The sequence below is a fragment of the Gobio gobio genome (assembly GCF_949357685.1).
Source record: "Gobio gobio genome assembly, chromosome: 5".
Lineage (NCBI taxonomy): Eukaryota > Metazoa > Chordata > Actinopteri > Cypriniformes > Gobionidae > Gobio > Gobio gobio.
This window is the reverse complement of record NC_137101.1, coordinates 11,019,482-11,046,455: the sequence shown is the minus strand read 5'-3', so window position 1 is coordinate 11,046,455 and position 26,974 is coordinate 11,019,482. Positions and strand designations below refer to the sequence as shown.

General features: G+C 41.7%; 1 protein-coding gene across 1 annotated transcript; it reads right to left on the bottom strand.

Moving 5' to 3' along the window:
• Positions 1-2,739: 2,739 nt before the first annotated feature.
• Positions 2,740-18,210, bottom strand: LOC307126016 (adhesion G protein-coupled receptor E3-like; the record flags this gene model as incomplete). The annotated part of the gene is made up of 15 exons (XM_079816345.1): positions 2,740-2,837; positions 4,797-4,959; positions 5,044-5,135; positions 5,215-5,281; positions 5,492-5,724; positions 5,796-6,002; positions 6,159-6,344; positions 6,424-6,605; positions 6,726-6,839; positions 7,455-7,610; positions 8,815-8,865; positions 14,511-14,819; positions 15,045-15,353; positions 18,041-18,151; positions 18,198-18,210. The coding sequence occupies 15 exons, from the start codon at positions 18,208-18,210 to the stop codon at positions 2,784-2,786; spliced, it is 2,247 nt and encodes a 748-aa protein (XP_079672471.1). The 3' UTR covers positions 2,740-2,783.
• Positions 18,211-26,974: the final 8,764 nt, after the last annotated feature.

The following is a 26,974-nucleotide window of genomic DNA, read 5'->3' as shown; positions in this document are numbered from 1 at the left end:
TGGTAGGGTGGGGTCAGATTTACTTTTAGTCAAGTAATAGTATTTCACAAGCTAGGATGTATCCTACGTACCAATGATTATAAAATCACATATTAATCCACATTCATATAGCAGTAAACAGTATGAGTGTGCTGTACGCACCTATAGCCCAATTTTACTAACCGCTAATACTCTGTACACATGAATTGCACTTGCACATTTTGGGCACTATTTTAACGATCTAAAGAAGTGCACTTAGGGCGTGTCTGAATCCACTTTTGCTAGTTTAACGACCGGAAAAATGGTTGGTGTTCCCGGTGCATGGTCTAAAAGGGTTGTCCCTATTCTCTTAATGAGTAATGGGTATGTTTTGGGCATAATGTGCAATAAACCAATCAGAGTGTCCTCTCCCATTCCCTTTAAAAGCCAGTTGGGATCACGCCATGGGGGATTTGGTATTTACATTGCGGAATATACGACCCTCAAGTCAGTTTAAAAACGTGTGTATTGCCACGATTGGTCAAATAATTAGCCAATTTCATTCATCATTATTGAAAATAAGTAATTCTGATACATGCAATGACTATCCATTATGGCATAGGCATTTTTATGTTTATGCACAATAATAATCTTTTACATTTTAATCCTTTAATTTTCTATATTTAAAAATGTTTGTGTGCTGATGCGCGTCCCTGTGTGTGTAATAACCCGTTATGGACCTGCCTATAAGTGCATATTACTAACGCGCTCTTTAAATAACCGATAAATATATTGCGCTGTTGACTTTAGACCAGGTTTCAGTTGGTCAATGGCAGTCTATTTCAGTTTCCTCAAAATAGCAACGCACCTGAACACACCTCGTTTTCAGACCAGCACGCCCGGGGGCGCACAAATGGGCGCAAATGCATTTGCCATTTTAACAACGTGGCGCAGGGCGTGAAATTGATAACTCTGTCAGGCTGAAACTAGCAAAAAACATTTGCATTGTGCCTGGCGTGATAGGGCCCTTACATTTTTTGCACTAATTAGCTTGTCCACAATGATTCACAATGTAGTCAAAACCATAGATATGTATATGGACTGAACTGCATACTTTATTGAAAGAGACTGATGAGAATCATTATTAGCAGAAATACAGTACATAAGCTGTAGGGGTGTAACGATATTCAAACCGAACCGAAAAACCGAGATACACCACCCACGGTTCATGTGGAACCGAACGCGCCCCGCCCCCATCTGCCCCAGCCCATCTCTCACTTCACCTTATGCCACAAAATATTTTTTTCTTCCTTGACATTAGATTAAATAGTAATTAGTACACTTTAAGAGCTGTATTTTTACTAAATATTATTATTATAATAATATTATTTACTAAGTATACACTAACTTTTGTCTATTGTCACGTGACTTGGGCGATCGCTCAAGCTTCATGGAAGGGTAAAGAGAACCAGTTTCCCCATTTAGCCAGGTAGGCAAAATGCTACCTTGGAGTCCCAGCAACATCATAATTTTCGTAGCTTGTTACAAAATAAAAAAATCTCTCTCACCTCAGAAAACGCGGCGGCGCGCGCCCTATCACGCCGTACATTATAAGCACAAGAGAAACTACGAGCGTGCAACGTTACGATGTCAATTTGTAATTCATGAAATAAAAGTAAAGTACCAATAAATCACGCAACTGGTTTGACTTGTGTTAGCTGGGAAGGCATGCAGGTATGATATGCATTTATTTATCATGAGCAGTTTTCATGTTTCGTTAACAGTTCATGAAGTATTGTGTATTCGCCATGGTAACGTTAGCTGTTGTTTCCATAATCACAAAATGCATTTTCACTTTGTTATTTAGTTTATTTTTAAATTAGTGTGGTGGCTTAGGCTACTTTAGTATTAACAAAAACTGCCTATTTAATATCTTTAACTTATAGGCCTATTTAATCATTAGTATTAGTCATATTCATACAATGAATGTGTTTGTTAAGTAGGCTACAGTGGGACATTACTTGTGTGTGTGTCATCAATTTTTATGAAATAAATGCTTAAAAAAATGCTTTTTAAAAAAAAAAACATTATGGTAGGCTAAATGGTAGAATGAGTAGATTATTTCTGACTAGTCTACAGTGCAGACATTTATTCCATTTGTGTTTACTCTGGTATGCTAACTGCTCTAAAGGAAACGTGAAGCTAATGTATAAAGTTAAATTATTGTTGTTGTTATTATTAAGTAAAAAGTTAATCTAGTGTTATTATTGCTGGTGCCCGCCATGAACCATGACTCCACAGCAAACAGAACCGAACCGAACCGTGGCTCCAAAACCGTGACATGAACCGAACCGTGGCACAGGTGAATCGTTACACCCCTAATAAGCTGATATACAGTGATCCTCAGCCAGCACGACTGACTGCTACTATCTGTCTATCATCATTATAAAGAAACCTCCTCAAATTCAAATTTATACATATTAATTTCAGGAATGTCTATATCCATATCGTAACTTCCCACTCTATAAGGTTTTCCTTTTAACCTAAGGGCTTAAAGCTGCTAACTGATTAGGTTCTTCTTTAGCTCATGGCTGATCAAAATTGCCTCCTGAAGTCTCATCATCATCCTCAAACCTTGATACTGCCATGATTGATTGGTGATAAAAAGCAATTCAAATAATGAAGCAACAGTAGACTTGCTGTCATCCCACATGAAATTATATTTAGCTATATATTTATTGATTTATATATTTGCATTTCACTTGTTTATTTTGCGTAATCTGTAAAAATATGCACTTTATTTCCTGATCATGATGCTGTAGTCCTCAGTGTTGTCCACAGCAAAGACATCTGAAGCACTTTCTGTACTGCTGCCTGACCTGGGCAAAGAATGAGAGAAGAGGATCTGAGCGAGTTCATGATGAGATCAATTTAACCAGTTAACCATGTTTAACTGAAAAGTAGAAAAATAATAATGAATCACCTACTTCACTTTAATATAAATTAAAATCATGAGAAATAAGAAATGTGCTGACTGCTAGTATGACGTGAATGAACTCATAAACTAAATTGGAATTTGTTTGTAATAAGATACATTTTTTTTAAAGGGGTCATATGATGCCATTTTAAAAGTTAATTATTATTATCAGACAGACAACAGATAAAAGGTCTATGTTTGTTTCAATTTGAATTTGGAGTTTGAAGATTCTTGGCTCATTTGATCATTCCATCACAGGAAGGAAATGGAAAAGTCTTTCCATTGAAAAATGGAAAATGGAAACGTCTCAGGTTACTGGTGTAACCTATGTTCTCTGTAAGAGGGAACAAGACGCTGCGTAACTTATGACGCAATGGGAAGGCCCTCTGGGTGTGCAGATTGTCTGAAGCCCTTATAGAATCACGGCAATTCATTGGCTGATGGCGGGGGCGCCGCCCCGATGCTCTTACGTCGCCACACTATACTGGCGCACGCGCCATCTGCTCCTCAGATTTCTCTGCCAAAAAGGAAGGCCTGTTAGCAGCGCGAGGAGCTTGGCAGCGGACGCAGCGTCTCGTTCCCTATTCAGAGAACATAGGTTACACCAGTAACCTGAGACGTTCTCTTTCATAGGTTCACTCAATGCTGTGTAACTTATGAGGCAATAGGAATGATATACCACACAGCCTCGGATGTGAGCCGGCGCTCTCCTTTTTCTGACCAGAGGGTCAGGAGCGACTCGAAGTGGCCCGAGCAGAGGGTTTGCTGGGCCACTTCGGGTCGATGCGCCTGTGAGGTCGTTGGCGAGGAAACGGGCGACCAGGGTCATCCCCAACCCAACACGATCTGGGGAGCTCGTGGTCCTCCTCGTGCTCCTCCTACTGGGTAACTCCCTTCTGTGAGAAGGGCGTTCTCTAGACTGAGAGGGAGAGGGGTTAGGAGAGTCCCTCGCCCTCCTGGGCATAAACTGCTTAAAGGCGCAGACTGGGACTTAGCGGCTCGAAACTTTTCAACCACCGTGTTGACCACCTCCCCAAACAAACCAGACTGTGAGACTGGGGCGTCCAGTAGGAAAACCTTTTCCTTAACACGGATTTCCGTGAGGTTGAGACACAGGTGGGCGGGGCCCGCGCACGTGCTTGGGGGAGAGAGGGAGAGAAAAGGCAAGGCCTGTCTGCTCGCACTCCACATCCTCGAGCTCTATATCCGAACCCCAGTTCGTGGATCCCAGAGAGGCCTGTGTGGCTTCGGGAGCACGACGGGGAAAATCAGATGACTCCCTTTCAAAAACCGCAAGCCTCGAGCGGAGAGTTTTGAGAAGGAGGTTATCACAAAATTTAAATTTTGAAGACCCCTGAACCGCCTTGCGCGCGTGTTTGGAAAACCCCAAACATTTAACATGCTTACTGTGAGGGTTGTCATTCATGATGAAGCGAGTGCACGGCGGCAGGCAACAACGAAAATCCATGACACTTCACCGCAAGGAGAACAATGTTCCACTATCCGCAGTCACTGAAGTGCTGGTGATAAAAGTTGAACGAAATCCGAGATATTTGGGCCAGAAAAAACGAAACCGAAGGGCTAGAAATGGCCGCTTCGTGAAGGCAGAGAAATCTGAGGAGCAGATGGCGCGCGCGCCAGTATAGTGTGGCAACGTAAGAGCGTCAGGGCGGTGCCCAACACCCTCAGCCAATGAACTGCCGTGATTCTATAAGGGCTTTAGACAATCGGCACACCCAGAGGGCGTTCCCATTGCGTCATAAGTTACGCAGCGTTGAGTGAACCTATGAAAGAGAACTGTAATAGTCTTTCATATTCAGTTTTGACATGGAATATGATGATAAATTGAGTGATGTCTCACCTCATTATTGAAGACACAATAGATCAGGAAGATGAAGGTTCCCTGCTGGGAGTTCAAGATCAGGAAGAGGATCTCCAGCTCTTCTCTGCCATAAGTGAAGAAACCCAGAATCCAGGAGCAACCAAGAACCACAAACTGAGCCAGTGTTTTAAATGCCATAGTCCTGCAGAGAAAGAAAAGAGTTAATGTCTCTATTGACTAAATATTTATAATTTTTATGGAGTGTTCAAAACTGAACGTTTGATACTTGGTTTGTTTCATCTGTGAAATTTCAGCGTTCAGATTTTTAAGAGTTGAGCTCAGACTGATGATGATCCTCATGAAGAGAATCATGTTCAACTGAAAAGTAGAAAAAAAAGTAATCACCATGTTTTCTCTTTAATATAATATAAAATCATGTAATAAAACATGTGCTTACTGCTAGTATGACACTAACAGGACCCAGAAAACTCCAGATAAAACCTTCATCCCTTTTAATCCAGCAGCTGTTTAGAGGAGAAAACAACATAATAACTGAATGAATTCAGCTGTTGACTATTGAAATATTACATATTTGAATTCCACCCGTGATGTTGTGCATGTAAAAGTCAGCTGTAAAAAATCATTTTATCAGATAGCAGAAATGTCATAAAAGCACTGAGCTGCTTTATTTTCTTAATAAACAAATGAACTTAAAGAAAACAACAATAACTCACTGTTCGCTGCCGTAGCCTTCAGGAACCAGCCCGATAGACACGCTCACTACAACCAGAGGAACCATATATCCAATCACACACAGGAATCCATTGCTAAGCACCTCCCTCTTTTTGGAGCTGATCCGTGATAGGTTCGTCACACAGATGAAGAGCAGCACAGCTTCAATGAACATCCACACAAAGCCGGAGAGAAAGAGGAAGTGCAGAACACCTGATATCACGGCACACAACCCCTGGAGACCATGAGAGATGGTTATGATGATTCTTAGTGAGGGTTTGCAGAGCTATAGGGCATCATTCTCACCTTCTGTTGGCGTATAAAGCACAGGAACTGTTGTGTGAGCAGGAACAGAAGGTGAGCAGACAGCAGACTTATGCAGAGGTTGATTCGAGCCACATTATTGACTCCAGAACTCCACTGACAAAGGGCAAAGGTCAACAGGGCCAAACTGAAGAACACCAGCCCCACAATCACAGACACCAAATTCAACCACTCCAGCAGTGAGTCGCTCTGAAAAAACATGCAAGAGTATATGTGTGCCAAATCTGTGCTGTTCTTGAATGGTCATTATAAATGTTGACCATCTACTATAGATTGCATTTGAATTCTGCTAGTGTGTTCAGTGTTTCAATCTTTTGAGGAGGTTTTGCTTGTTCTCTTTTGTACCTCTGATGGGGAACACAGCGATGAGATCGGGTTTGATTGGGTTTGCATGATGAGAGCGAATGTCGACAGATGAACACAGGAACACACGGTGAAGCTGCTGTTGGTCTTTAAGACAGAACAACCATCTACAACCCACTCACTGACATTCCAGTACACACAGGACAGAGAACCATTGGGGTCGAGCTCCTGCACAAAGAAGAAAGAACATGCAGTAAATGTTACAACACTGAATATTAGATGTTGTCAACACATTTCAGTCTCTCACTCTGATGTGTTTGAGGGTGAAGTTGACTGGTTTGGTGAGTTCAGTGTTGGTGATTTTGGGAAGAGTAGCTAAGATCACAGTGGACATCATGGTTTTATTTGAGTTATTTGGTGTTTTGAAGAAGTCGGGCTTCAGTAGATTCTCCAATGTGGTGTAGCTCAAGAATGCCACAGAAGCTGATCCTGTGTGATAGAAACAGAAGTTCGCATGCAATCCTATGTTAAAAAATGTGGTTTAGTAGTGATGGTATGACATCTCATTCGACAAAAATATATTTAATCAAATTCAAACATTCCACATACCATTGTTGTTCTTGGCGATCCCAATGAGATCGATGTCCACAGAAGAATTTATTGTGTCAAGTCGAGGGATTTTATCAAAGGTGACATTTGGTCCAACCATGAAGACATGTCCCACTGATTAAAACAAACAAGCAGTTATGTGCTATATTAATTTATTTGCAATATTTATCTTTTTTTAATGAAAGACCAATTTAATCACAAATTGACAAATAAATAAAATGAATATTCCATATTGTTGATCTCATATCTTCATCTCTGATGTAGTGTGAACCAAAATGTCCTTAAAATCTACACTATTATTGATTATCATAAACCGCACTGACATAATGTGGTAAATTGGTAAATGTTTTTTGAATTTTGATTGTTCTATGCTCAAATCAGAAAAAAATATTTACAAAACACATTTTGGTCACCACAACCCATGAACTTTACTGTAAATGTTGTAATTTCTTTTTTCAAGTTTTTTTCATGATTAGGGTTTTTCAGGACATTTCTACCAAGTGACAGATGCATTTGCACCAAAATACTGACTTTTTAAATCGGGAAAAAAGATACAGCCAGTGTTTTCTGCTCTCAGTTAAAACCTTTGTAACTCGTATAGCTGCATTTATGAATGTTGCTGTCTGCCACCTGTGATCCACCACTGCTCTCTGCTATTTATACTGTGAAGTCCTTGACATCATATTTAATCTCATTTTCATCATCAATAATAACTGTTTCTCCACTCACCTACTGTGGCAAGAGTAATAGGGACACTGTCACTTGTGTTTGTTGGCTTCACCAATATAGATATGAGTTTCTCGCTGGTTTTTAACATGCGGTTTCCATAGGAGGCTAGTTCAGTTGGGTTGGCTGATGATGATGAGTTTGTCTCAAAAATCTTCTCTGAAGCATTGAAGGCCATAGTCAAAATCCTGGTCACATCCTAATTCATTGATCAAATAAATACAGTTACTATAAATGTCAAGAGAGTCAATAAGACACAACTACTGTATGTCAATCAGCCGACACAGATTTGATTATTTTGTTCTCTTGAAGACTTACAGCCACAGAAAACTGTTGAACTGGAGTGTTCTCTATCTGATCAAGAACATTTTGTAAACAGGTCTGATCCTGAAATCACAATTGAGCTTTAAATGGTAAGTAAGAAAGTTTTGCAACATTAGCAAACAAAATAGTAGTTTGTAAATAGAATATCACATTCATATTTCAAATATATCTACAATGCAGAAACTCAACTTACGCATACTTCCGGCAGCGTTATATTTACTGCAATGACAGAAATCAGCATGATGAAGACAATAATAAAACAGAATTGCAAATGAAAAATCAGCAGAGTCAGACAAAACTGATGGAAAATAACCAATATCAGAAAGTCCACATATCAATTTATTATGTGTTTTATTAATTTTGAACATTCTGAAAGTCAGTGCTTTCTCTCACTTAAACTCTGCGGACCCTGTACAGGAATGACATCATCATGTATATACTTTCAATTTTAAATGTCTGTGGAGGAGCTCGGACCTCATATGTGATGCCATTTGAAAGCTTAGAGTCTCTACTTTCTGGAGATATGAGAAACATCACTTTGTTTTACTCAAAGTTTTTTACACTAAATTACTCTGGTACCATTTCCACCTGGATTTGGCCAACCCAAATTGAAAAGCTTCCTACACCCACATACAGTGGTCTAAATTCCAAATTTTGGTGTCATTTTACAGGAAACTCAAGATTTATTCAAAGTAATCTAAATGGAGGAATATGACCTTTTTTTAATGTAACCCCCCCCCCATGCCCATATACAGTGGTATAAATGCAATATCCCAGTGTCTTTTTTTTTTTTTTTTTACAAAAAAATCAGTTTACAGGCTTTTTTTTTATTTGACAACCTAGAAAGTTGAGCAAGGTCTCAAGTTTTGTTACAAGCTGTTCACACATTGGCAATAAAACAATGAATAGTATACATATTCTTACATATAGCATATTTAAATTCAGTATAGAATTGTAGCAATCAGAATGAAAAAAAACAGACGAATGCGTTCATGAGTGTGGTTGGCAGTGGAAGAGCCAGAGGGATCGACTACTTTACCAGCTGAGGTTGTCTCTGGTCTGACTGTTGTGCTGCTGATGTCAGTAACAGCTGAGAAAAATAATGACTGATGAATAACAATGAATCAACAAACACAAAGGGCACATGTAAATATATTTACCAGCACAGTATGTGAAATAATGGCCACTGTGCCTTACACATAAAACCTGCCTAGTCAGTAAATACAGTAGGGCTCTAACAAATCTACTGCTTGGATACATAATAATTTTGACAAAATTAAAAAGCCAGTTCCAATACTTCATGCTTGAACCCCATAACGTAACGTAGCTTGATAAATGCTGATGAGTTATTTAAATAAAATGATAAATGCTATAGCCTAAATGGATATGTACAGTAAGGCTTCTCAATCTTTTGCTGTTTACTATCTCTGTGAGGAACTATTTTTCTGGCAGAAGGATGGACTTCAAAAATGAACATATTAAAGCCACAATATGTAATTTTTGGCCGCTAGAAGTCGCTTATTCAAAACAAAGGCATAGCTTGATGACGCCTGGATTTCATTGAGGGTAAAAGTGCCCTAGATTATGAAATACCTGCTATTCATCTATGCATTTACAGAACGTCTCTCACGGAGATAGGCATTATATTTCATTTCCACAGAGCTGTAATTATTTAGATGTTTATTATATAAATGTTATGTAGCAAACGTTAAAATAATTTAAGGAGTTTTAAACGAGTGGATCTTGTTAAAAGTTACATACAGTGACTATGCTGCTGGAGCATAAAGTTGAACAGCTGAATGCGACTTCACGAGATGCGCATTTCTCTCTCTAAATAAATTCAGTGCTTTTATTTCCAACATGCTCTCATTCATGGCTGTTTTATTTCATTCATGTAAAGTTACGTCTTTATTGGGACATGATAGATTACGCGAGTTGGTCTCTATTTTTAGCGCCAAGTTTAATCTACATAACATGCATATCTCATTTGTGCATTACTGGCTGTTATGTTAAATAAAGTTTATTAATTAAGGGATGCAAGTTATTTTACCTTTGAACACCGTTGTTGACTCATCTCCCCTCAGACGCAGGGCTTTAATGGCGGGTTTGCGCACAAATTTCAAAACGTCCACAAGATGGCGCCATTTATTGGTGAATCCGATATTACAAAACCGATACCCGATTATGGGAAAATGCTTAAATATCGGGAAACCAATATACCGGTAAATCACTACTCTCAAGAGCGTGCATAAAACACACATTTTGATTTTCTCGGCAGTAACGTCCCGAATCCTTCACATAAAAACAATTTTACAGACTTTTATTCATTTTTTTCATTTGACAACCTAGAAAGTTGAGGAAGGTCTCGAATACTTTACCAGCTGAGGTTGTCTCTGGTCTGACTGTTGAGCTGCTGATGTTAGTAACAGCTGAAAAAAAGAATGACTGATGAATAACAATGAATCAACAAACACAAAGGGCACATGTAAATATTTTTACCAGAACAGTATGTGAAATAATGGCCACTGTGCCTTACACATAAAACCTGCCTAGTCAGTAAATCCAGTAGGGCTCTAACAAATCTACTGCTTGGACACCAAATAATTTTGACAAAATGAAAACGCCAGTTCCAATACTTCATGCTTGAACCCCATAACGTAACGTAGCTTGATAAATGCAGATGAGTTATTTAAATAAAATGATTAATGCTATCTAGCCTAAATTGATATGTTCTAAGTTTAAACTATATAACATACATATCTTATTTGTGCATATCTCACTTGTGCATTACTGGCTGTTATGTTAAATAAAGTTTATTAATTAAGGAATTGAAGTTATTTTACCGTTGAACACCGGTGCATGCATTTTTCAAAACGTCCACAAGATGGCACCATTTATCTGTGAATCCGATATTACAAAACCGATACCCGATTATGGGAAAATGCTTAAATATCGGGAAAAATATCAGGAAACCGATAAATCGGTCGATCACTACTCTGGAGAGCGTGCATAAAACCCACATTTTGATTTTCTCGGCAGTAACGTCCCGAATACTTCACATAAAAATCAGTTTACAGGCTTTTTTTCATTTGACAAACTAGAAAGTTGAGGACGGTCTCGTTTTTAAAGTTTTGTTACAAGCTGTTCACACATTGGCAATGAAAAAGTGAATAATACATACATATTCTTACATATAGCATCTTTAAATGCAGTATAGATTAGTAGCAATCAGAATGAAACAAACAGACGAATGCATTCATGAGTGTGGTTGGCAGTGGAAGAGCCAGAGGGATCGACTACTTTACCAGCTGAGGTTGTCTCTGGTCTGACTGTTGAGCTGCTGATGTTAGTAACAGCTGAAAAAAATAATGACTGATTAATAACAATGAATCAACAAACACAAAGGGCACATGTAAATATTTTTACCAGCACAGTATGTGAAATAATGGCCACTGTGTCTTACACATAAAACCTGCCTAGTCAGTAAATACAGTAGGGCTCTAACAAATCTACTGCTTGGACACCAAATAATTCTAACAAAACGAAAAAGCCAGTTTCAATACTTCAAGCTTGAACCCCATAATGTAACGTAGGTTGATAAATGTAGATGAGTTATTTAAATAAAATGATAAATGCTATAGCCTAAATGGATATGTACGGTAAAGCTGCTCAATCTCTTGCTGTTTACAATCTCTGTCAGGAACTATTTTTCTGGCAGAAGGATGGACTTCAAAAATGAACATATTAAAGCCACACGTAATTTTTCACAGCTAGAGGTCGCTTATTCAAAACAAAGGCATAGCTTGATGACGCCTGGATTTCATGGAACTTTTATTATGCTGCAGACGACCACTTGCCCTTCTTTCGCTCATGCTGTGCTGTTTTATCATATATATATTATTTGAGTGTGTTGAAAGTTATTTAATAATGCTTCTCTTTACATGCGCTCGGCGTCTTTAGTGTTTCCATGGTTTCTATAAAATAAAACCGGAAAACGAGGGAAAAGCGGGTATGATGTCATTGATAGGTAACACGGTCCGTGTCCTGGTTAAATTTGCTTCTTTATCTGGAATTAAACATTCTTGGAAACATTTGGAATAATGTAAGTACACAAGTCAACAAAATATATAACATTGTTCTAGTGGTTTTTGGATATTTTAATCCAAAAATCTTACATATTGTGCCTTTAATAGATACATTTTCGCTGAGTGCTTTCTTGACCCCTTCAGCCATGACTGTATTCACAATACAGCACGGCCTCTTGTACCTTATTGCTTACATGAAACATAATTTAGAGGTAAAGTATGTAGTTTCTGCAACACTAGTGGCACCAGTGGAATTAGAAAAATAAACCATCAAACAACATTTGCGCCTCTCCCAACCCAAACATCACAATCACAGCTCTTACGGGTGCTTGTGAATTAATGTCACAACAGGTAAATAGAGGCTACATTCAATAAAAGGTCCAACATATTAGAAATACTTTTAGCTGTGTTGCTTGCTGTGTCATGACTTATGAGTGAGCAATTGAGAAGGATAGCGCTCTTTCTACTGAAAACGTGAACATCTTGCTTATAATAAACCTATCATCCGGGAGTATTTTTTGACATGATGTGGCATAACTGTTTGAGGCTACATCAAAGTAAACCTTATAAACTGTTACATTTGTCGTTCTGGTGCAGTGTAGTGTCCATTGTAGCTCTTAATCTCTGAAGGTCATAATGCAGCGAAATTTGGCTTTGAAATTCGTGTACCCGAAGCTGAATGTCTTTTTCCATGTAACCGTCAGCCATGGTCCCACCCTCTGTCTTATCCTGTTACAGTAGCCACACCCCAAACTCTCGCTATAGGTAGAGCTGGAAAGTTATTGACCGATCTGCTCTTAATGTTTTGATGGTGCCCAGGGGACTCAATGTTTATACTTTTGGGGGAGATGAACCTATTATTGGCAAACTAATAGTAGTCAATGAACAATTCGGAATCAAACCAGGTTAGTATTTTAATATAAAAAAATCTTACATACTTACTACATCACTTATTACATTACTTACATCACCTTTAAAGGGGTGGTAAACCACATTCTTTTGAAGGCTTGACTGTGTTTGTGGGGTGCACTGTAACATGTGTTCATGCTTTGTTTTAAAAAAAAGTGCCTTATTTTTCATATATTTGACCTTTATTCTACACTGCTCTGTCCCTCCTTGTAAAACGGTCTGATGCTTTCCGGGTTGTATGAAGCCAGTCCCTCAAAAATACGCAGTGGGCTCTGATTGGTTAGCTGGCCCAGTGTGTTGTGATTCGCAAAACGCCTAGTGCACGTATGTCGGAAACGTCACGCCCCTTCCCTTCACCGGTAGACTGTGCTTTGGTCAGTGTTAGAAACAACGGCGTCAATAAAACCATACCAATCTGAGCCTGAATCAGACCCAGAACATTTGAGTGAAGATGATCGAGCAGAACCTGTTCAGTCCTCAAGAGTAAAGACTGCGGATCTATAATGATCGCTACTGAATGGCACTTTAACTTTTGTATTTTTAGAACGATTATAGCCAAATATCTGTCGCAAGAACTAACCCAAAACGAACACTAAGCACTGGCTTTAACTAGTAAGTTAGCCAAATCACACACAGAAGCATGTTTAGCATGCCTGAAGATAAACAATACATAAAAGCTCTAATCAAAGAATCATTTACACTAATGCCACGTTAGCTGTTGAGATTTAAACGTTAGTGTTTGTAACGTTAGGTGTTCGTCGGATAACGTTAAGTATGAATAAGCATTTAACAGACTGGTTTGCAGAACAGTGTTGTCATCTGTTTACTTCCTTGCTACAACCTATTACAGGAAAACACATCGATGAAAAATAAATCAGACTTACAGGTTGTGGCCCGTAAACAGCTTCTGTTTGTAAATCCAGCTTTCAGGACAAGCCGTTGTGCATATCCTGTATTGAACTCGCGAAGTTTGTGGAAGTTTGTGTTGTCCTCCGTGAAATGTGCAGCGCGCGCGTCGTGCATCCACGCACCGGCAGTGTTTTTTTCACGCAGCTGACGTTGTGCAAATCCAGCATTGAAATCGCGAAGACGGTGGATGTTTTCCTTTGTTAGATGTGCTGCAGGGAGCCCCTGCGCGCGCCTGATTCCCCGCTGACTCAAACACACGTGCATATAACATGCTGTGTGTTAAACGCTCTGCAACGCACCCCCGTCCCACAAGGAAGGCTGAACAGAGCAAGTACCCCAGACCTGCAATCCGGATGAATATAACAGCGTTTCCTTGGCATCGCGGCAACAACACTCCAGCCTAACTAACTTATACCACAACAGCGCCGCGATACAAAATGGCCTCACCCTCCCTTATTTAATATTCTCGGAGGAGGGGTTTATGTAAATATTGAGCCTGGTGATGTCAGCAAGCCCTGGAGGAATGTGTGTAGTCGCCTGCTGGCCGTTTGCTGTAGTCCTTAGAAACTGATTTCTTTAAAAGCAAATATCTCCCTTTGCTTTAAACTTTGAATGTTGTAACTTTGCAGATGTTGTTTATGCTCAAGCAGCAACATTACACGCTAGCCAAAGTTAGAATAGTGAAATCGTGGTTTACCACCCCTTTAAATTCTTTGAATATTTTGATTCATTGGCAGATGACTCCAACATCTTGTTGATGGTTATAGTTGTTACAAAATAAATTGGACAATATTACATTAGTAATTTTAAATTATAAATGTTTTTGACTCACAGTTGCAGATGACTCCAGCATCTTCAGAATGTCCACAGTTATGTGTTCCCCATCCACTTGTACTACAGTTCTTTAGTGAAGACTCGGTGCCAGTGCAATTTACATCATCCATCCATATCTGTCCTGATCCTTGTCCAAAATAAGCAGCACTCTTTGCCTCTATCACATCCCCACAGCCCATCTCTCTACACACCACTGCAGCATCTGACAGATCCCAGCCATCATCACACACTGTTCCCCATGTTCCATTATAGAGAAGCTCCACTCGTCCAGAACAAGAGTCAATGCCATTCACCAACCTGACAGATACTATCAACACAAATAATATAAACACACAAGTTGTTATTTTTCTCCCATATATTTGTTTGCCTTCTTCTATTTGAAAAAGAGCAATGACACATGGCATTTGAATGAACAAGACCTTCTTTAATTAATTAATGATTTCTTATATCTATCTCTCTATGACCATTCCTTACCAAAGAAAATGTACAATATAACATTTTAAATTTTAAATTATAAATGTTTTTGACTCACAGTTGCAGATGACTCCAGCATCTTCATAATGTCCACAGTCATGTATTCCCCATCCACGTGTCCTACAGTTCTTTAGTGACGACTCAGTGCCAAAGCAATTTACATCATCCATCCATATCTTTTCTGATCCTTGTCCAAAATAAGCAACACTCTTTGCCTCTATCACACTCCCACAGCCCATCTCTCTACACACCACTGCAGCATCTGACCGATCCCAGCCATCATCACACACTGTTCCCCATGTTCCATTATAGAGAACCTCCACTCGTCCAGAACAAGAGTTGTCTCCATTCACCAACCTGACAGATACTATCAACACAAATAATATAAACACACAAGTTGTTATTTTTCTCCCATATATTTGTTTGCCTTCTTCTATTTGAAAAAGAGCAATGACACATGGCATTTGAACGAACAAGACCTTCTTTAATGAATGATTTCTTATATCTATCTCTCTATGACCATTCCTTACCAAAAAAAGTACAATATTACATTAGTAATTTAAATTATAAATGTTATTGACTCACAGTTGCAGATGACTCCAGCATCTTCATAATGTCCACAGTTATGTGTTCCCCATCCACTTGTCCTACAGTTCTTTAGTGAAGACTCAGTACCAGTGCAATTTACATCATCCATCCATATCTGTCCTGATCCTTGTCCAAAATAAGCATCTCTCTTTGCCTCTATCACATCCCCACAGCCCATCTCTCTACACACCACTGCAGCATCTGACAGACCCCAGCCATCATCACACACTGTTCCCCATGTTCCACTATAGAGAACCTCCACTCTTCCAGAACAAGAGTTGCTGCCATTTACCAGTCGGATTCCATATTCACTAGTGGCAGTTGTATAACCTATACATGCTATACAGTCAAAGGCCCAAATATTTTTTTGAATAGGCTGTTAAATATTTAAAACAACTAATAGTTATTAATAGTTATGAAAAATAATAGAATAATAGAATGAATAATTATTTAAGCTTTCACTGTGCTGAAAATGTGACAAAGATTTGTTTTTACAAACCTCTTACCTAGAAGCAGAAAGATTTGCATGAAACCCATCATAGCGGCTAGAAATATAAGATTTGATATATTATTAATGTTGAATCCTCACACAAAATGTTAATTGTCTTATTTTCTACACTGCTTTCTTAATTAATAAGAATATCAATCTACACTGTATTTAGTCTATAGCATTTAATACAGATTTTACACTGTGTATACAAGCAACTGAATGCAAATTATGAACATAATGTGTGCGGTTTATTCAAACAGTCATATACATATGCAACATGATGATTTTAGGTTATACTTTATTTCAATGATGTACTTTAGACATTCTAATAACTATAAGTAACTTTGCCACTACATGTCAACTAGCAGTCATTAGATTATTAGTAGACTGTCTGCTTAATCTTGTTTTAATGGTCCGTCAACAGACATTCTACTGACAACAAGTAACTTTGCAAGTACATGTCAACTTATTCTACTAACCTGAACCCAACAGTCTTTTACAGTCTACTTATACTCTGAGAGTTAGTTGGCATGTAGTTGCAAAGTACTTTATAGTTAGAATGTTTAAAGGGGGCCATCGAAATAAAGTGTAACCTGATTTTATCCTGTAGCAATAATGGAACTTGATAATGTTAAATATCAGAAAACATAATGTACAACAAATGAAAATGTTATAGTAGTGAAATCTATGGCTTACACTCAAAAATACACAAAAAAAATAAAGGTTCTTTATTGGCATCTGTGGTTTCAATAAAAACCTTTAACACATGTGATAAGCAGAGAATGTTACAGACAAAAATGATGCTGAAACATTTCAAATTATTGCTGTTTATTCTAAATATTTATTATGAGACAGTTGTCTAATTGTATAATTGAGTGTTTCTAATTGTATTGTCATATAAGTACAGTACAGTACACTGTGTATACTATCCAAGTAGACACATTGTATCCCCTCTAATTTATCTATATGAACATAGCTAGCAATATAAAATACCACACAATCAAAAAACAAGTAATTCAATTTACAAACATATAAAATATGATGTTAATAATACCTGGTAAAAGGTGCTCTTCTTCATCTTGGATTGAGAAGTGCTGTAGACATGTGGATATATGTTTCATCAACTGCTTAGAAAAAAAAATTTGTTAAACAAAATTTTACCTTTGAATGTATGCGTGGTTTACCACATAATACCAAGTTAGAGCAGTTGCATGACCTATTTTGTTTAGAAGATAAGATCAAAAAATGAGCCTTTGTCATGGAAGTCTTTTACGTAGCAAAAGTCATTATCATAGCATTATAGGGGAAATTATTCACTTCTAAATTAAACAAACAAAACAAACTGCATTATAATGATGTCAAAACTTTTGTTTCTATTTGTTGTTTCTATTTTACAAATGAAGTGGTATTGCTGTTTACTTACTTACAGGTTTGAATAATTTATGCCAGTTTTATTTCATCACACAATGAAGTAGGGGAGAGCAGGATCAATGTAAGATCAGTTTTGCAGAAAGCTTTGAAACGTCAGTTGTATTTAAAACATGGCAAACAGGACAACAAGTCGATGTTGAACATTTATCTTTAAATGAATTATTAAGAAAGGGACTCAATTTTAAATGCATACCACTATACAGATTAAATGTAAATGTAATTTTGTCACTACCGGAACTTTTTCAGAATTTAATTTGATTGTCGAATGCAGTGTGTACAAAAGAGGATTTACAACTGTTAAAACTGCAATGTGTAGGTTGTCAAGGGGAGAATGAACTTTATCATATATAGATGCTTGTTAATGAAAATATTGCAAAAGTTTTGCACAAATCTTTAATGGAAACGTGGCTACTGTGACACATGAGTCCAGGTTTTCCTTCCCTGACACAACACTGCAGTTGCTGTAATCAACATCACTTGATGTGGTCCGTGCCAATTAGGCTCTAACGGCTTGTTTCTGAATGACTTTATCATCACCCACTGACCTGGGATGATCGTGTGTCCACCTTTTGGTGGCATCTGCCAACACGACTCAACTCTCTCTCTCTCTGGCACTCTGTACTGCCTTTGTGAGGCTTTCACAGTAATCAGGGCATCTGAGGCAATGTGTACATCAGCATTTCTGAGATCAATCAATCATACCAGGCATCTGCATTGGGCGTCCTGTAATAATCTTAATGAGGGCTCAGTCCTACGAACCCTTAAATGCATACCTCGGGTCTTTAGCGACCCGAGACGTCATTCACTACCCTCCTCCTCATTCATTTTTTAAAGTTAGACATCAACCTGAAAAAAATAAAATAACTATTATTCTACACTCATTGGCAACCAACAACATCAACCTAAACAGCTTTTTTCCACTATCAACCGCCTACTCTGCCCACTTGACAACCCTTTGCCATCTGACGTTCCTGGCTTATGCTCCAGATTCCAGGATTACTTTCAGGAAAAGGTTGAATCTATCCACCAGCAACTGCAGCAGTCCAGCTCCTCTCATTCAACGACCCTCCCGCTGCTTGACACAAATTGCACAAATGTCTTCACACCGGAGGACTCCCTTTCCTCTTACTCCATGCTCAACACAGTTCAAGTTGTGGAGCTAGTGTCAAAGGCAAAGGCTACGACCTGCAAACAGGATCCAAAGCCGACTGCACTGGTTAAGGCATGTCTTCCAACTCTGGCTCCCACCCTTGTCAACATCATCAACACCTCATTGTCTTCTGGGGTGGTCCCCACCAGCTTTAAAATTGCTGCGGTGATCCCTACACTTAAACAGCCTGGTTTGAACCACGATGATCCAAGCCACTACCGCCCAATCTCCAACTTACCATTCATCTGCAAGTTATTGGAAAGGGGTGTGGCTTCCCAACTTAACCATCATATGCTACAGCACATCCTCTATGAGCCATTTCAATCTGGTTTCAGGACACAGCACAGTACTGAAACTGCCCAAAACAAAATCACAAATTATCTTCTCATGGCAGCTGATTCTGGGCATGTCAGCATCTTAATACTTCTTGACCTCTCTGCTGCCTTCGATACGGTATCCCAATCCATTCTTCTCACTCGCCTCTCAAATCTCATTGGCCTCACTGGTACTGTGTACTCCTGGTTTAAATCCTATCTCACCAACAGGCAACAATACATCACCCTCAAGGATATTTGCTCTGGATTGGCGCCAGTCTTACACGGTGTGCCACAAGGATCGGTACTTGGCCCTCTACTGTTTAATATCTATTTCTTGCCTCTTGGGATGATCATCCGGAAACATGGATTACATTTCCATTGCTACGCTGATGATACCCAGCTCTACATCAGTACTAAGCCTTCCACTCCTCTTCCACCACTGACACTTATCAACTGCCTGAAGGACATAAAGCTCTGGCTGGACAGTAACCTTCTTAAACTCAATAAAGACAAAACAGAACTCAGACTGTTTGCTCCACAGTCACTTCTTAAAAAAGTTGATGACTTCATACTGGATGTGGATGGCTGTTCAATATCAGCATCTCCTCAAGTACGCAACATGGGCGTCATCATGGACTCTACTCTCTCCTTCCAGCAACACATTAAACACACTACTAAAACGGCATTTTACCATCTCAAGAACATCTCTAGACTCCGGCTGTGCCTCTCTGACTCTGTAGCCGAGACCCTAATCCACTCCTTCATCACCTCCCGACTCAATTACTGTAATGGTATCCTGTTTGGTCTGCCCAGCAAAGCTACTGAAAGACTCCAACATGTACAGAACTCTGCGGCTAGGATGCTTACTTACACAAAACTTGGATCTCATATTATTCCAATCCTAAAGAAGCTTCATTGTCTGCCAGTTAAATCACGGATCAAATATAAATTCCTCCTCCTGACGTACAAATCTCTAAATGGACTTGCACCGCAGTATCTGACTGATCTACTCCATTCTTACAACCAAGCTCGGTCCCTGCGGTCCTCAGACAAGGACCTGCTCTCTGTCCCTAAGTCCAGGCTACGGACGTTTGGTGATAGAGCCTTCTGTGTGGGTGCACCTTCACTCTGGAACAAGCTTCCTCATGCCATCTAATCAGGTCGCTAAAGACCAGAATATGTAAGAATGTTTGGCAAAACAGTCATGCATTTAGGGGTTAAGTGACGCTCTCATACTACACAGTACCGCTGGCAGCGCCTCAACCCATGATACTCCTTCCTGATGCATTTTGCTTAGCCTAGTTTTGATTGTTCTGTTCGCTCATTCAACCTGTCCTGATGCTTGTGGCCTGTAGGAGCAGTGAAGATTCCACTTAATTTTCAACGTTTTAGACACTTCCTTGACTACTTGTCCTGGTAGTCCTCCAGTCAATGGAATCTGGTAATCCCCACCTGGAAATGAAATCAGTGACAAGACGTTTAGCAGTATATGCAGCTGTAGCACGCCCTGTTGGATAAGCTTCTATCCATCTCGAGAACTTGTCTATCACTACCAAAACGTCAGTTTTTCCCTTGCAAGGAGGCAACGATATGTAATCAACTTGCAGGTTACGAAATGGTCCTGGTGGAGGTGGGGTATGTGTTGCTGCTGTAGTTGCTTCTGGCACATCATTATTTTTCTGACATGTAAAGCATCTTTTGACTGTTTTGGTGGCTTCATTTCTGAATTTTGGATTCCATCATTGATTTGAGAACCTGTGATTCATTGTTGGACCACTGTGACCCAAATTGTGTATTTGTTAAGCCAAATATGGCAGCAGTCATTCTGGGGCGACATACTTCCCCTCTTTTGTCCAGCAACCGGATAAATTTACTGTGGCTCCTTTGTCTAACCATGTCCATGCTTCATATAGGGGACCGTATTTGTACAGATCAATGATTGTTTAACAGCTACATCAGCAAGACCATTACCATTAGCTTCCATAGTATTAGTTGTGAGATGTAATTTCATTTTGATCACCGCCAATTTCTTTGGAAGTTTCATGTCAAACATTAGATCTTTTACTAATCCAGCATGCTTAATGGGGGATCCAGGAGAAGTTAGAAACTGTCTACTTTGCCAAAGGATACCAAAATCATGAATTACCCCAAAAGCATACCTGGAATCAGTGTAGATATTTGCAACCGATCCTGAAGCTAGCGTGCATGCCCTAGTTAAGGCTACTAGTTCTGCAGCTTGAGCTGAAAAATGATCTGGAAGACGACCTGAAGCTACCACTTCAGTGGTTGAAGTGACTGTTACCTTCAATCACTTGAGCTGAACCATCAACAAACAACTCCAATTCTGCATTCTCAATGGGAGTTTCTGCTATTTCACTCGTAGCTGTGTATGTAAGCGTAACACAATCGTGAGTCATCCTCTAACACAACTTCAGTCATTGCAGACATCATACATGAGGATGGGTTCGTGACTGGCGCACACTGTAAAATAATGTTCGGGGCTGTGAGGGTTGTTAACCAATTTCCCCAACGAGAGGAGGTGACAGAAGTGACTTTTGCTTGATTCATTAGTGCGTACACTGCATGAGGGCATCTTACGTTTACAGTCTGTCCTAACACCATTCCTTATGAAGCCTGAAGAGCTAGATGAACTGCCTGCACTGCTCTAAGACAAGGGCCTATCCCTTGAGCGACTGTCAAATTTACCAGAATAGTAATGAATTGGGCGTGAATGAAGCCTTAGTGTTCATGGACATAAAGTACAAAGGGCCTATCAGATTGTGCAATTCCTAGTGCTGGTGCTTGACATAGTGCTCTCTTCAAATCATTGAAAGCTTTGAGCTTTCTTGCATACAAACAGTATCAGAATCTTTAACTTGGCCTTTCAACAAGTCATAGAGAAGCTGTGTAATCGAGGCATATTCTTCAATCCAAGGTCTACAGTAACCTGCTGTTCCTAAAAATGATCGGAGAGTTTTAATTGTATTAGGCGGAGGTATAGCTTTGACAGAAGCGTCTCGATCCTGTGTAATAGTATGGGATCAGATCAATGCATTTCCTTGCAGATATAGTGATAGAGAACGCGTTATACTCGTAGCTCAACAGTGGCTGGCTGAACTGCGGCATGAGTTGCATTGGAGTGACATCAACTTCCCTCTTCGATTGATTGGCTAGAGGATGAGCTGTCAATCTAGAACTAGTGAACCAATGGTGATGCTAAGATGGAAACGCAAGCGCAGAATGTGGAAACGAGCAAAGGAGAAAAGAGCAATATAGAGCATACAAAAAAATGAAAATAAGAGCAGAAAACATGATTTTGTGAGTGATTCAGATCATTTTGAATTCATGATTCAGTTTTGAGCAATATAATTTTAAACTAGTTTAAATATTTGATTTACGCTTATTATTTTTATTTCCGTGACTGCGTTGTTTGTGTTTCTGGTTTACTTTGCATTGATTTTTCAGTTTTGTGTGTTATATTGTCACATGTGTTTTTAAAATTTAAAATAATTTTTTGATGTGTGACAGCAATACATTAGGCGGGAATCTGATCCCATATAATAGATCTATTTCCTGCACCTGTATCAAGCAAAAAGTCAATCTCTTTCTCTTGTATGCTACCTTTCAAAAAAAAAATTACCTTGTCATTGTGATGGATTACAGGGGAAAGGTAACGTCTCGGTTACGTATGGTAACCCACGTTCCCTGAAGGAGGGAACGGAGACGTACGTCGGACGTACCGACGAATTGTGATCACTTCAGGGAGCCCCTGAATCAGCTTCGAGATATAGAGAACAGACCAATGGGCCATTGGCGTGCGAGATTTGCATCTCGCGCTCCGCCCCGCGCCGCGGGTATAAACAGGAAGCGAGAGCGAATGCACACTGTTTTTCACTGAGGAGCCGAACTTAGTGGCTCAACCTGCAGTGATGGTACAGCAACTGTGGCGACGGGACGTACGTCTCCGTTCCCTCCTTCAGGGAATGTGGGTTACCATATGTAACCGAGACGTTCCCATTCAGTCGGTCACGTTCGACATACGTCGGACGTACCGACGAATTGGGATCCCTTATGGAAAACACCATAGTTACTACCACTTCCAGCGCCCAGCGATGAGCCCCTCAGACCCCGATCTGATGCGGGCGAGGAATTCACGGAGGGAGAGTCCAAGCTGCTGTTCCGCAAAAGCCCATTCAGCTGACTGTATTGGATAACGCTGGGAAGGCGTGCCTGTGAAGGCCGCTGCGGAAGCCACATCATGCCCAGAGGGAGTTACCATGTGGAGAATACACGTATGGGCTGGCCGTGGGCAGCACAACATACGGAAGTCCCAGGGGTGGCCCCGGCCAATTAGTGGAGGGGACAACATGTACCTGGGACGGCAGAGGAGACTCTGCCGAGGGAAAGACACGGGCTCGCCGTAGGGAGCCGTACCGTGGAAGAATACACATATGGGACCGCCGTGGGGGTCACTACATATGTAACCCAGCCTAACACAAGTTCCACCAATGCATACGAGTGTTAGACCTGGCGTCGAACGCTCCGCCACGTCCGACTGCCGTGGGTTGCGGAGGACTCAACAGGGTTCGCCGATCCGGGGAACTCGACTGGAGCAGAATAAGCGCACGCATCCGTCTACCATAGGGGAGGGAATGGCGCAGCAAGCCGACACTAGAACAGGCATTTCGGTGTTACTGACTATGGGAAGTGAGCACACAGGAAGATACCGGCTCTACACGGAGGCTATAGAATCTAGCGAACGTGTTAGGTGTCGCCCAGCCCGCAGCTCTACAAATATCTGTCAGCGAGGCACCACGAGCCAGCGCCCAGGAAGAGCCAACACCCCTAGTGGAGTGGGCTCTTAACCCGAGCGGGCAGGGCACGTCTTGGGACTCATAAGCCAAGACGATGGCATCCACTATCCAGTGGGCCATCCTCTGCTTGGAGACAGCCTTTTCCTTCCGCTGTCCTCCGTAACAGACGAAGAGCTGCTCTGAGGTCCTGAAGCTTTGCGTTCTGTCCATGTAAGTCCGGAGAGCACGGACGGGACAGAGAAAAGCTAGGGCTGGGTCTGCCTCCTCTGAAGGCAGCGCTTGCAGGCTCACCACTTGGTCCCGGAAGGGAGTAGTCGAACATCTTCGGGGGTCTTCTCGGCGAGAAGAGCACCAATCGACGAACAGGTTCCACTTCAACGCATAGAGGCGCCTCGTATAGGGGGCTCTAGCGGAAGTGATGGTGTCAACTACCGCTTGCGGTAGGTCACCTAGAACCTCCGCGTCCCGTCCAGGGACCAGACATGGAGTTTCCAGAGGTCTGGACGCGGGTGCCATAGGGTGCCCCGTCTCTGAGTCAGGAGGTCCTTCCTCAGAGGAATGGGCCAGGGAGGTGCTGTCGCAAGGAGCACTAGTTCCGGGAACCAAGTCCGGTTGGGCCAATATAGAGCGACCAACAGGACTTGCTCCTCGTCCTCCCTGACTTTGCACAGTGTCTGCGCAAGAAGGCTCACTGGGGGAAACGCATACTTGCGTTCTTCCCGGGGCCAGCTGTGGGCCAGGGAATCCGACCCGAGGGTTCCCTCGGTCAAGGAATAAAACCACTGACAGTGGGTCGTCTCTGGGGAGGCAAACAGGTCTACCTGTGCGGCCCCGAAACGACTCCAGATTAGCTGGACCGCTTGGGGATGGAGTCGCCATTCTCCCGGAAGCACCGGCTGACGTGACAGCTCGTCGGCTGCACGATTGAGCAGGCCCGGAATGTGAATGGCACGAAGCGACCTCAGATGCTTCTGACTCCATAAGGGGAGATGGCGGGCGAGTTGTGACATGCGACGAGAGCGTAGACCACCCTGTTTTTTGACGTACGCAATGGTCGCAGTGTTGTCCGTACGGACCAGAACGTGCTTGCCTCTGAGCGGAACTTTGAAGCGGCTGAGTGCAAGACGAACTGCTAACAACTCGAGGCAATTGATATGCCATTGCAGTTGAGGCCCCGTCCACAGACCCGAAACTGCAAGCCCGTTGTACGTGGCACCCCAACCCGTGGATGAGGCATCCGTGGAGACAACGGAGTGCCTGGACACTTGTTCTAGGGGAACTCCCGCCCGTAGAAGCAAAGGGTCCGACCATCGGCCGAAGGTTTGGCGGCACCTCGGAGTCACTTGGACACGGAGGGAAACGCTGTGCCACGCCCATCTCGGGACTCGATCGTGTAGCCAGCGTTGAAGCGGTCTCATATGAAGCAATCCGAGCGGCGTTACTGCGGCTGCGGATGCCAAATGCCCCAGGAGCCTCTGAAAATGTTTCAGTGGTACCGCTGTCCTGCCTTTGAACGAATTCAAGCAGTTCAACACTGACTGGACTCGCTCCTCGGTGAGGCGCGCTGTCATGGCGACCGAGTCTATCTCCATACCGAGAAAAGAGATCCTCTGTGTGGGACAGAGTTTGCTCTTCTCCCAGTTGACCCGAAGTCCCAACTGGCTGAGGTGACTGAGCACCTTGTCCCTGTGTTCGCACAACTGCTCTCACGACTGGGCAAGGATCAGCCAGTCGTCGAGGTAGTTGAGAATGCGAACACCATGCTCTCTCATGGGGGCAATGGCCACCTCCGCAACCTTCGTAAAGACGCGGGCGACAGGGACAGGCCGAAGGGCAAGACGTGGTACTGACATGCCCGTCCCTCGAACGCGAAGTGCAGAAAGGGCCGGTCGAGGGGAATCGAGAATGAAAGTAAGCGTCCTTCAGGTCGATCGCTGCAAATTAATCTTGGGGACGGACGCACCTGAAGATGCGCTTCTGCATTAGCATTCTGAACGGCAGCCTGTGAAGGGACCGGTTCAAGAATCGCAGGTCCAAGACCGGCCATAACCCGCCGCCTTTCTTGGGTACAATGAAGTACGGGCTGTAGAACCCGGACCTCATATCGGCTGGAGGGACCGGCTCCATCGCGTCCTTCGCCAGTAGGACTGCGATCTCCGCCCGGAGCACGGGGGCGTTCTCCTTCGCTACTGGGAAGTGAACGCCCCCAAACTTAGGGGGACGCCTGGCGAACTGAATCGCATAGCCGAGTCTGATGGTACGGCCCAGAGATGGGCTGGGAAGCTCTAGCCAGGCTTCCAGACACCGAGCAAGGGGATTAACCACAGACGTACCCGCAGCGGGGCAGCGACGCGGAATGAGTTGCATTGGAGTGACATCAACTTCCCTCTTCGATTGATTGGCTAGAGGATGAGCTGTCAATCTAGAACTAGTGAACCAATGGTGATGCTAAGATGGAAACGCAAGCGCAGAATGTGGAAACGAGCAAAGGAGAAAAGAGCAATATAGAGCATACAAAAAAATGAAAATAAGAGCAGAAAACATGATTTTGTGAGTGATTCAGATCATTTTGAATTCATGATTCAGTTTTGAGCAATATAATTTTAAACTAGTTTAAATATTTGATTTACGCTTATTATTTTTATTTCCGTGACTGCGTTGTTTGTGTTTCTGGTTTACTTTGCATTGATTTTTCAGTTTTGTGTGTTATATTGTCACATGTGTTTTTAAAATTTAAAATAATTTTTTGATGTGTGACAGCAATACATTAGGCGGGAATCTGATCCCATATAATAGATCTATTTCCTGCACCTGTATCAAGCAAAAAGTCAATCTCTTTCTCTTGTATGCTACCTTTCAAAAAAAAAATTACCTTGTCATTGTGATGGATTACAGGGGAAAGGTAACGTCTCGGTTACGTATGGTAACCCACGTTCCCTGAAGGAGGGAACGGAGACGTACGTCGGACGTACCGACGAATTGTGATCACTTCAGGGAGCCCCTGAATCAGCTTCGAGATATAGAGAACAGACCAATGGGCCATTGGCGTGCGAGATTTGCATCTCGCGCTCCGCCCCGCGCCGCGGGTATAAACAGGAAGCGAGAGCGAATGCACACTGTTTTTCACTGAGGAGCCGAACTTAGTGGCTCAACCTGCAGTGATGGTACAGCAACTGTGGCGACGGGACGTACGTCTCC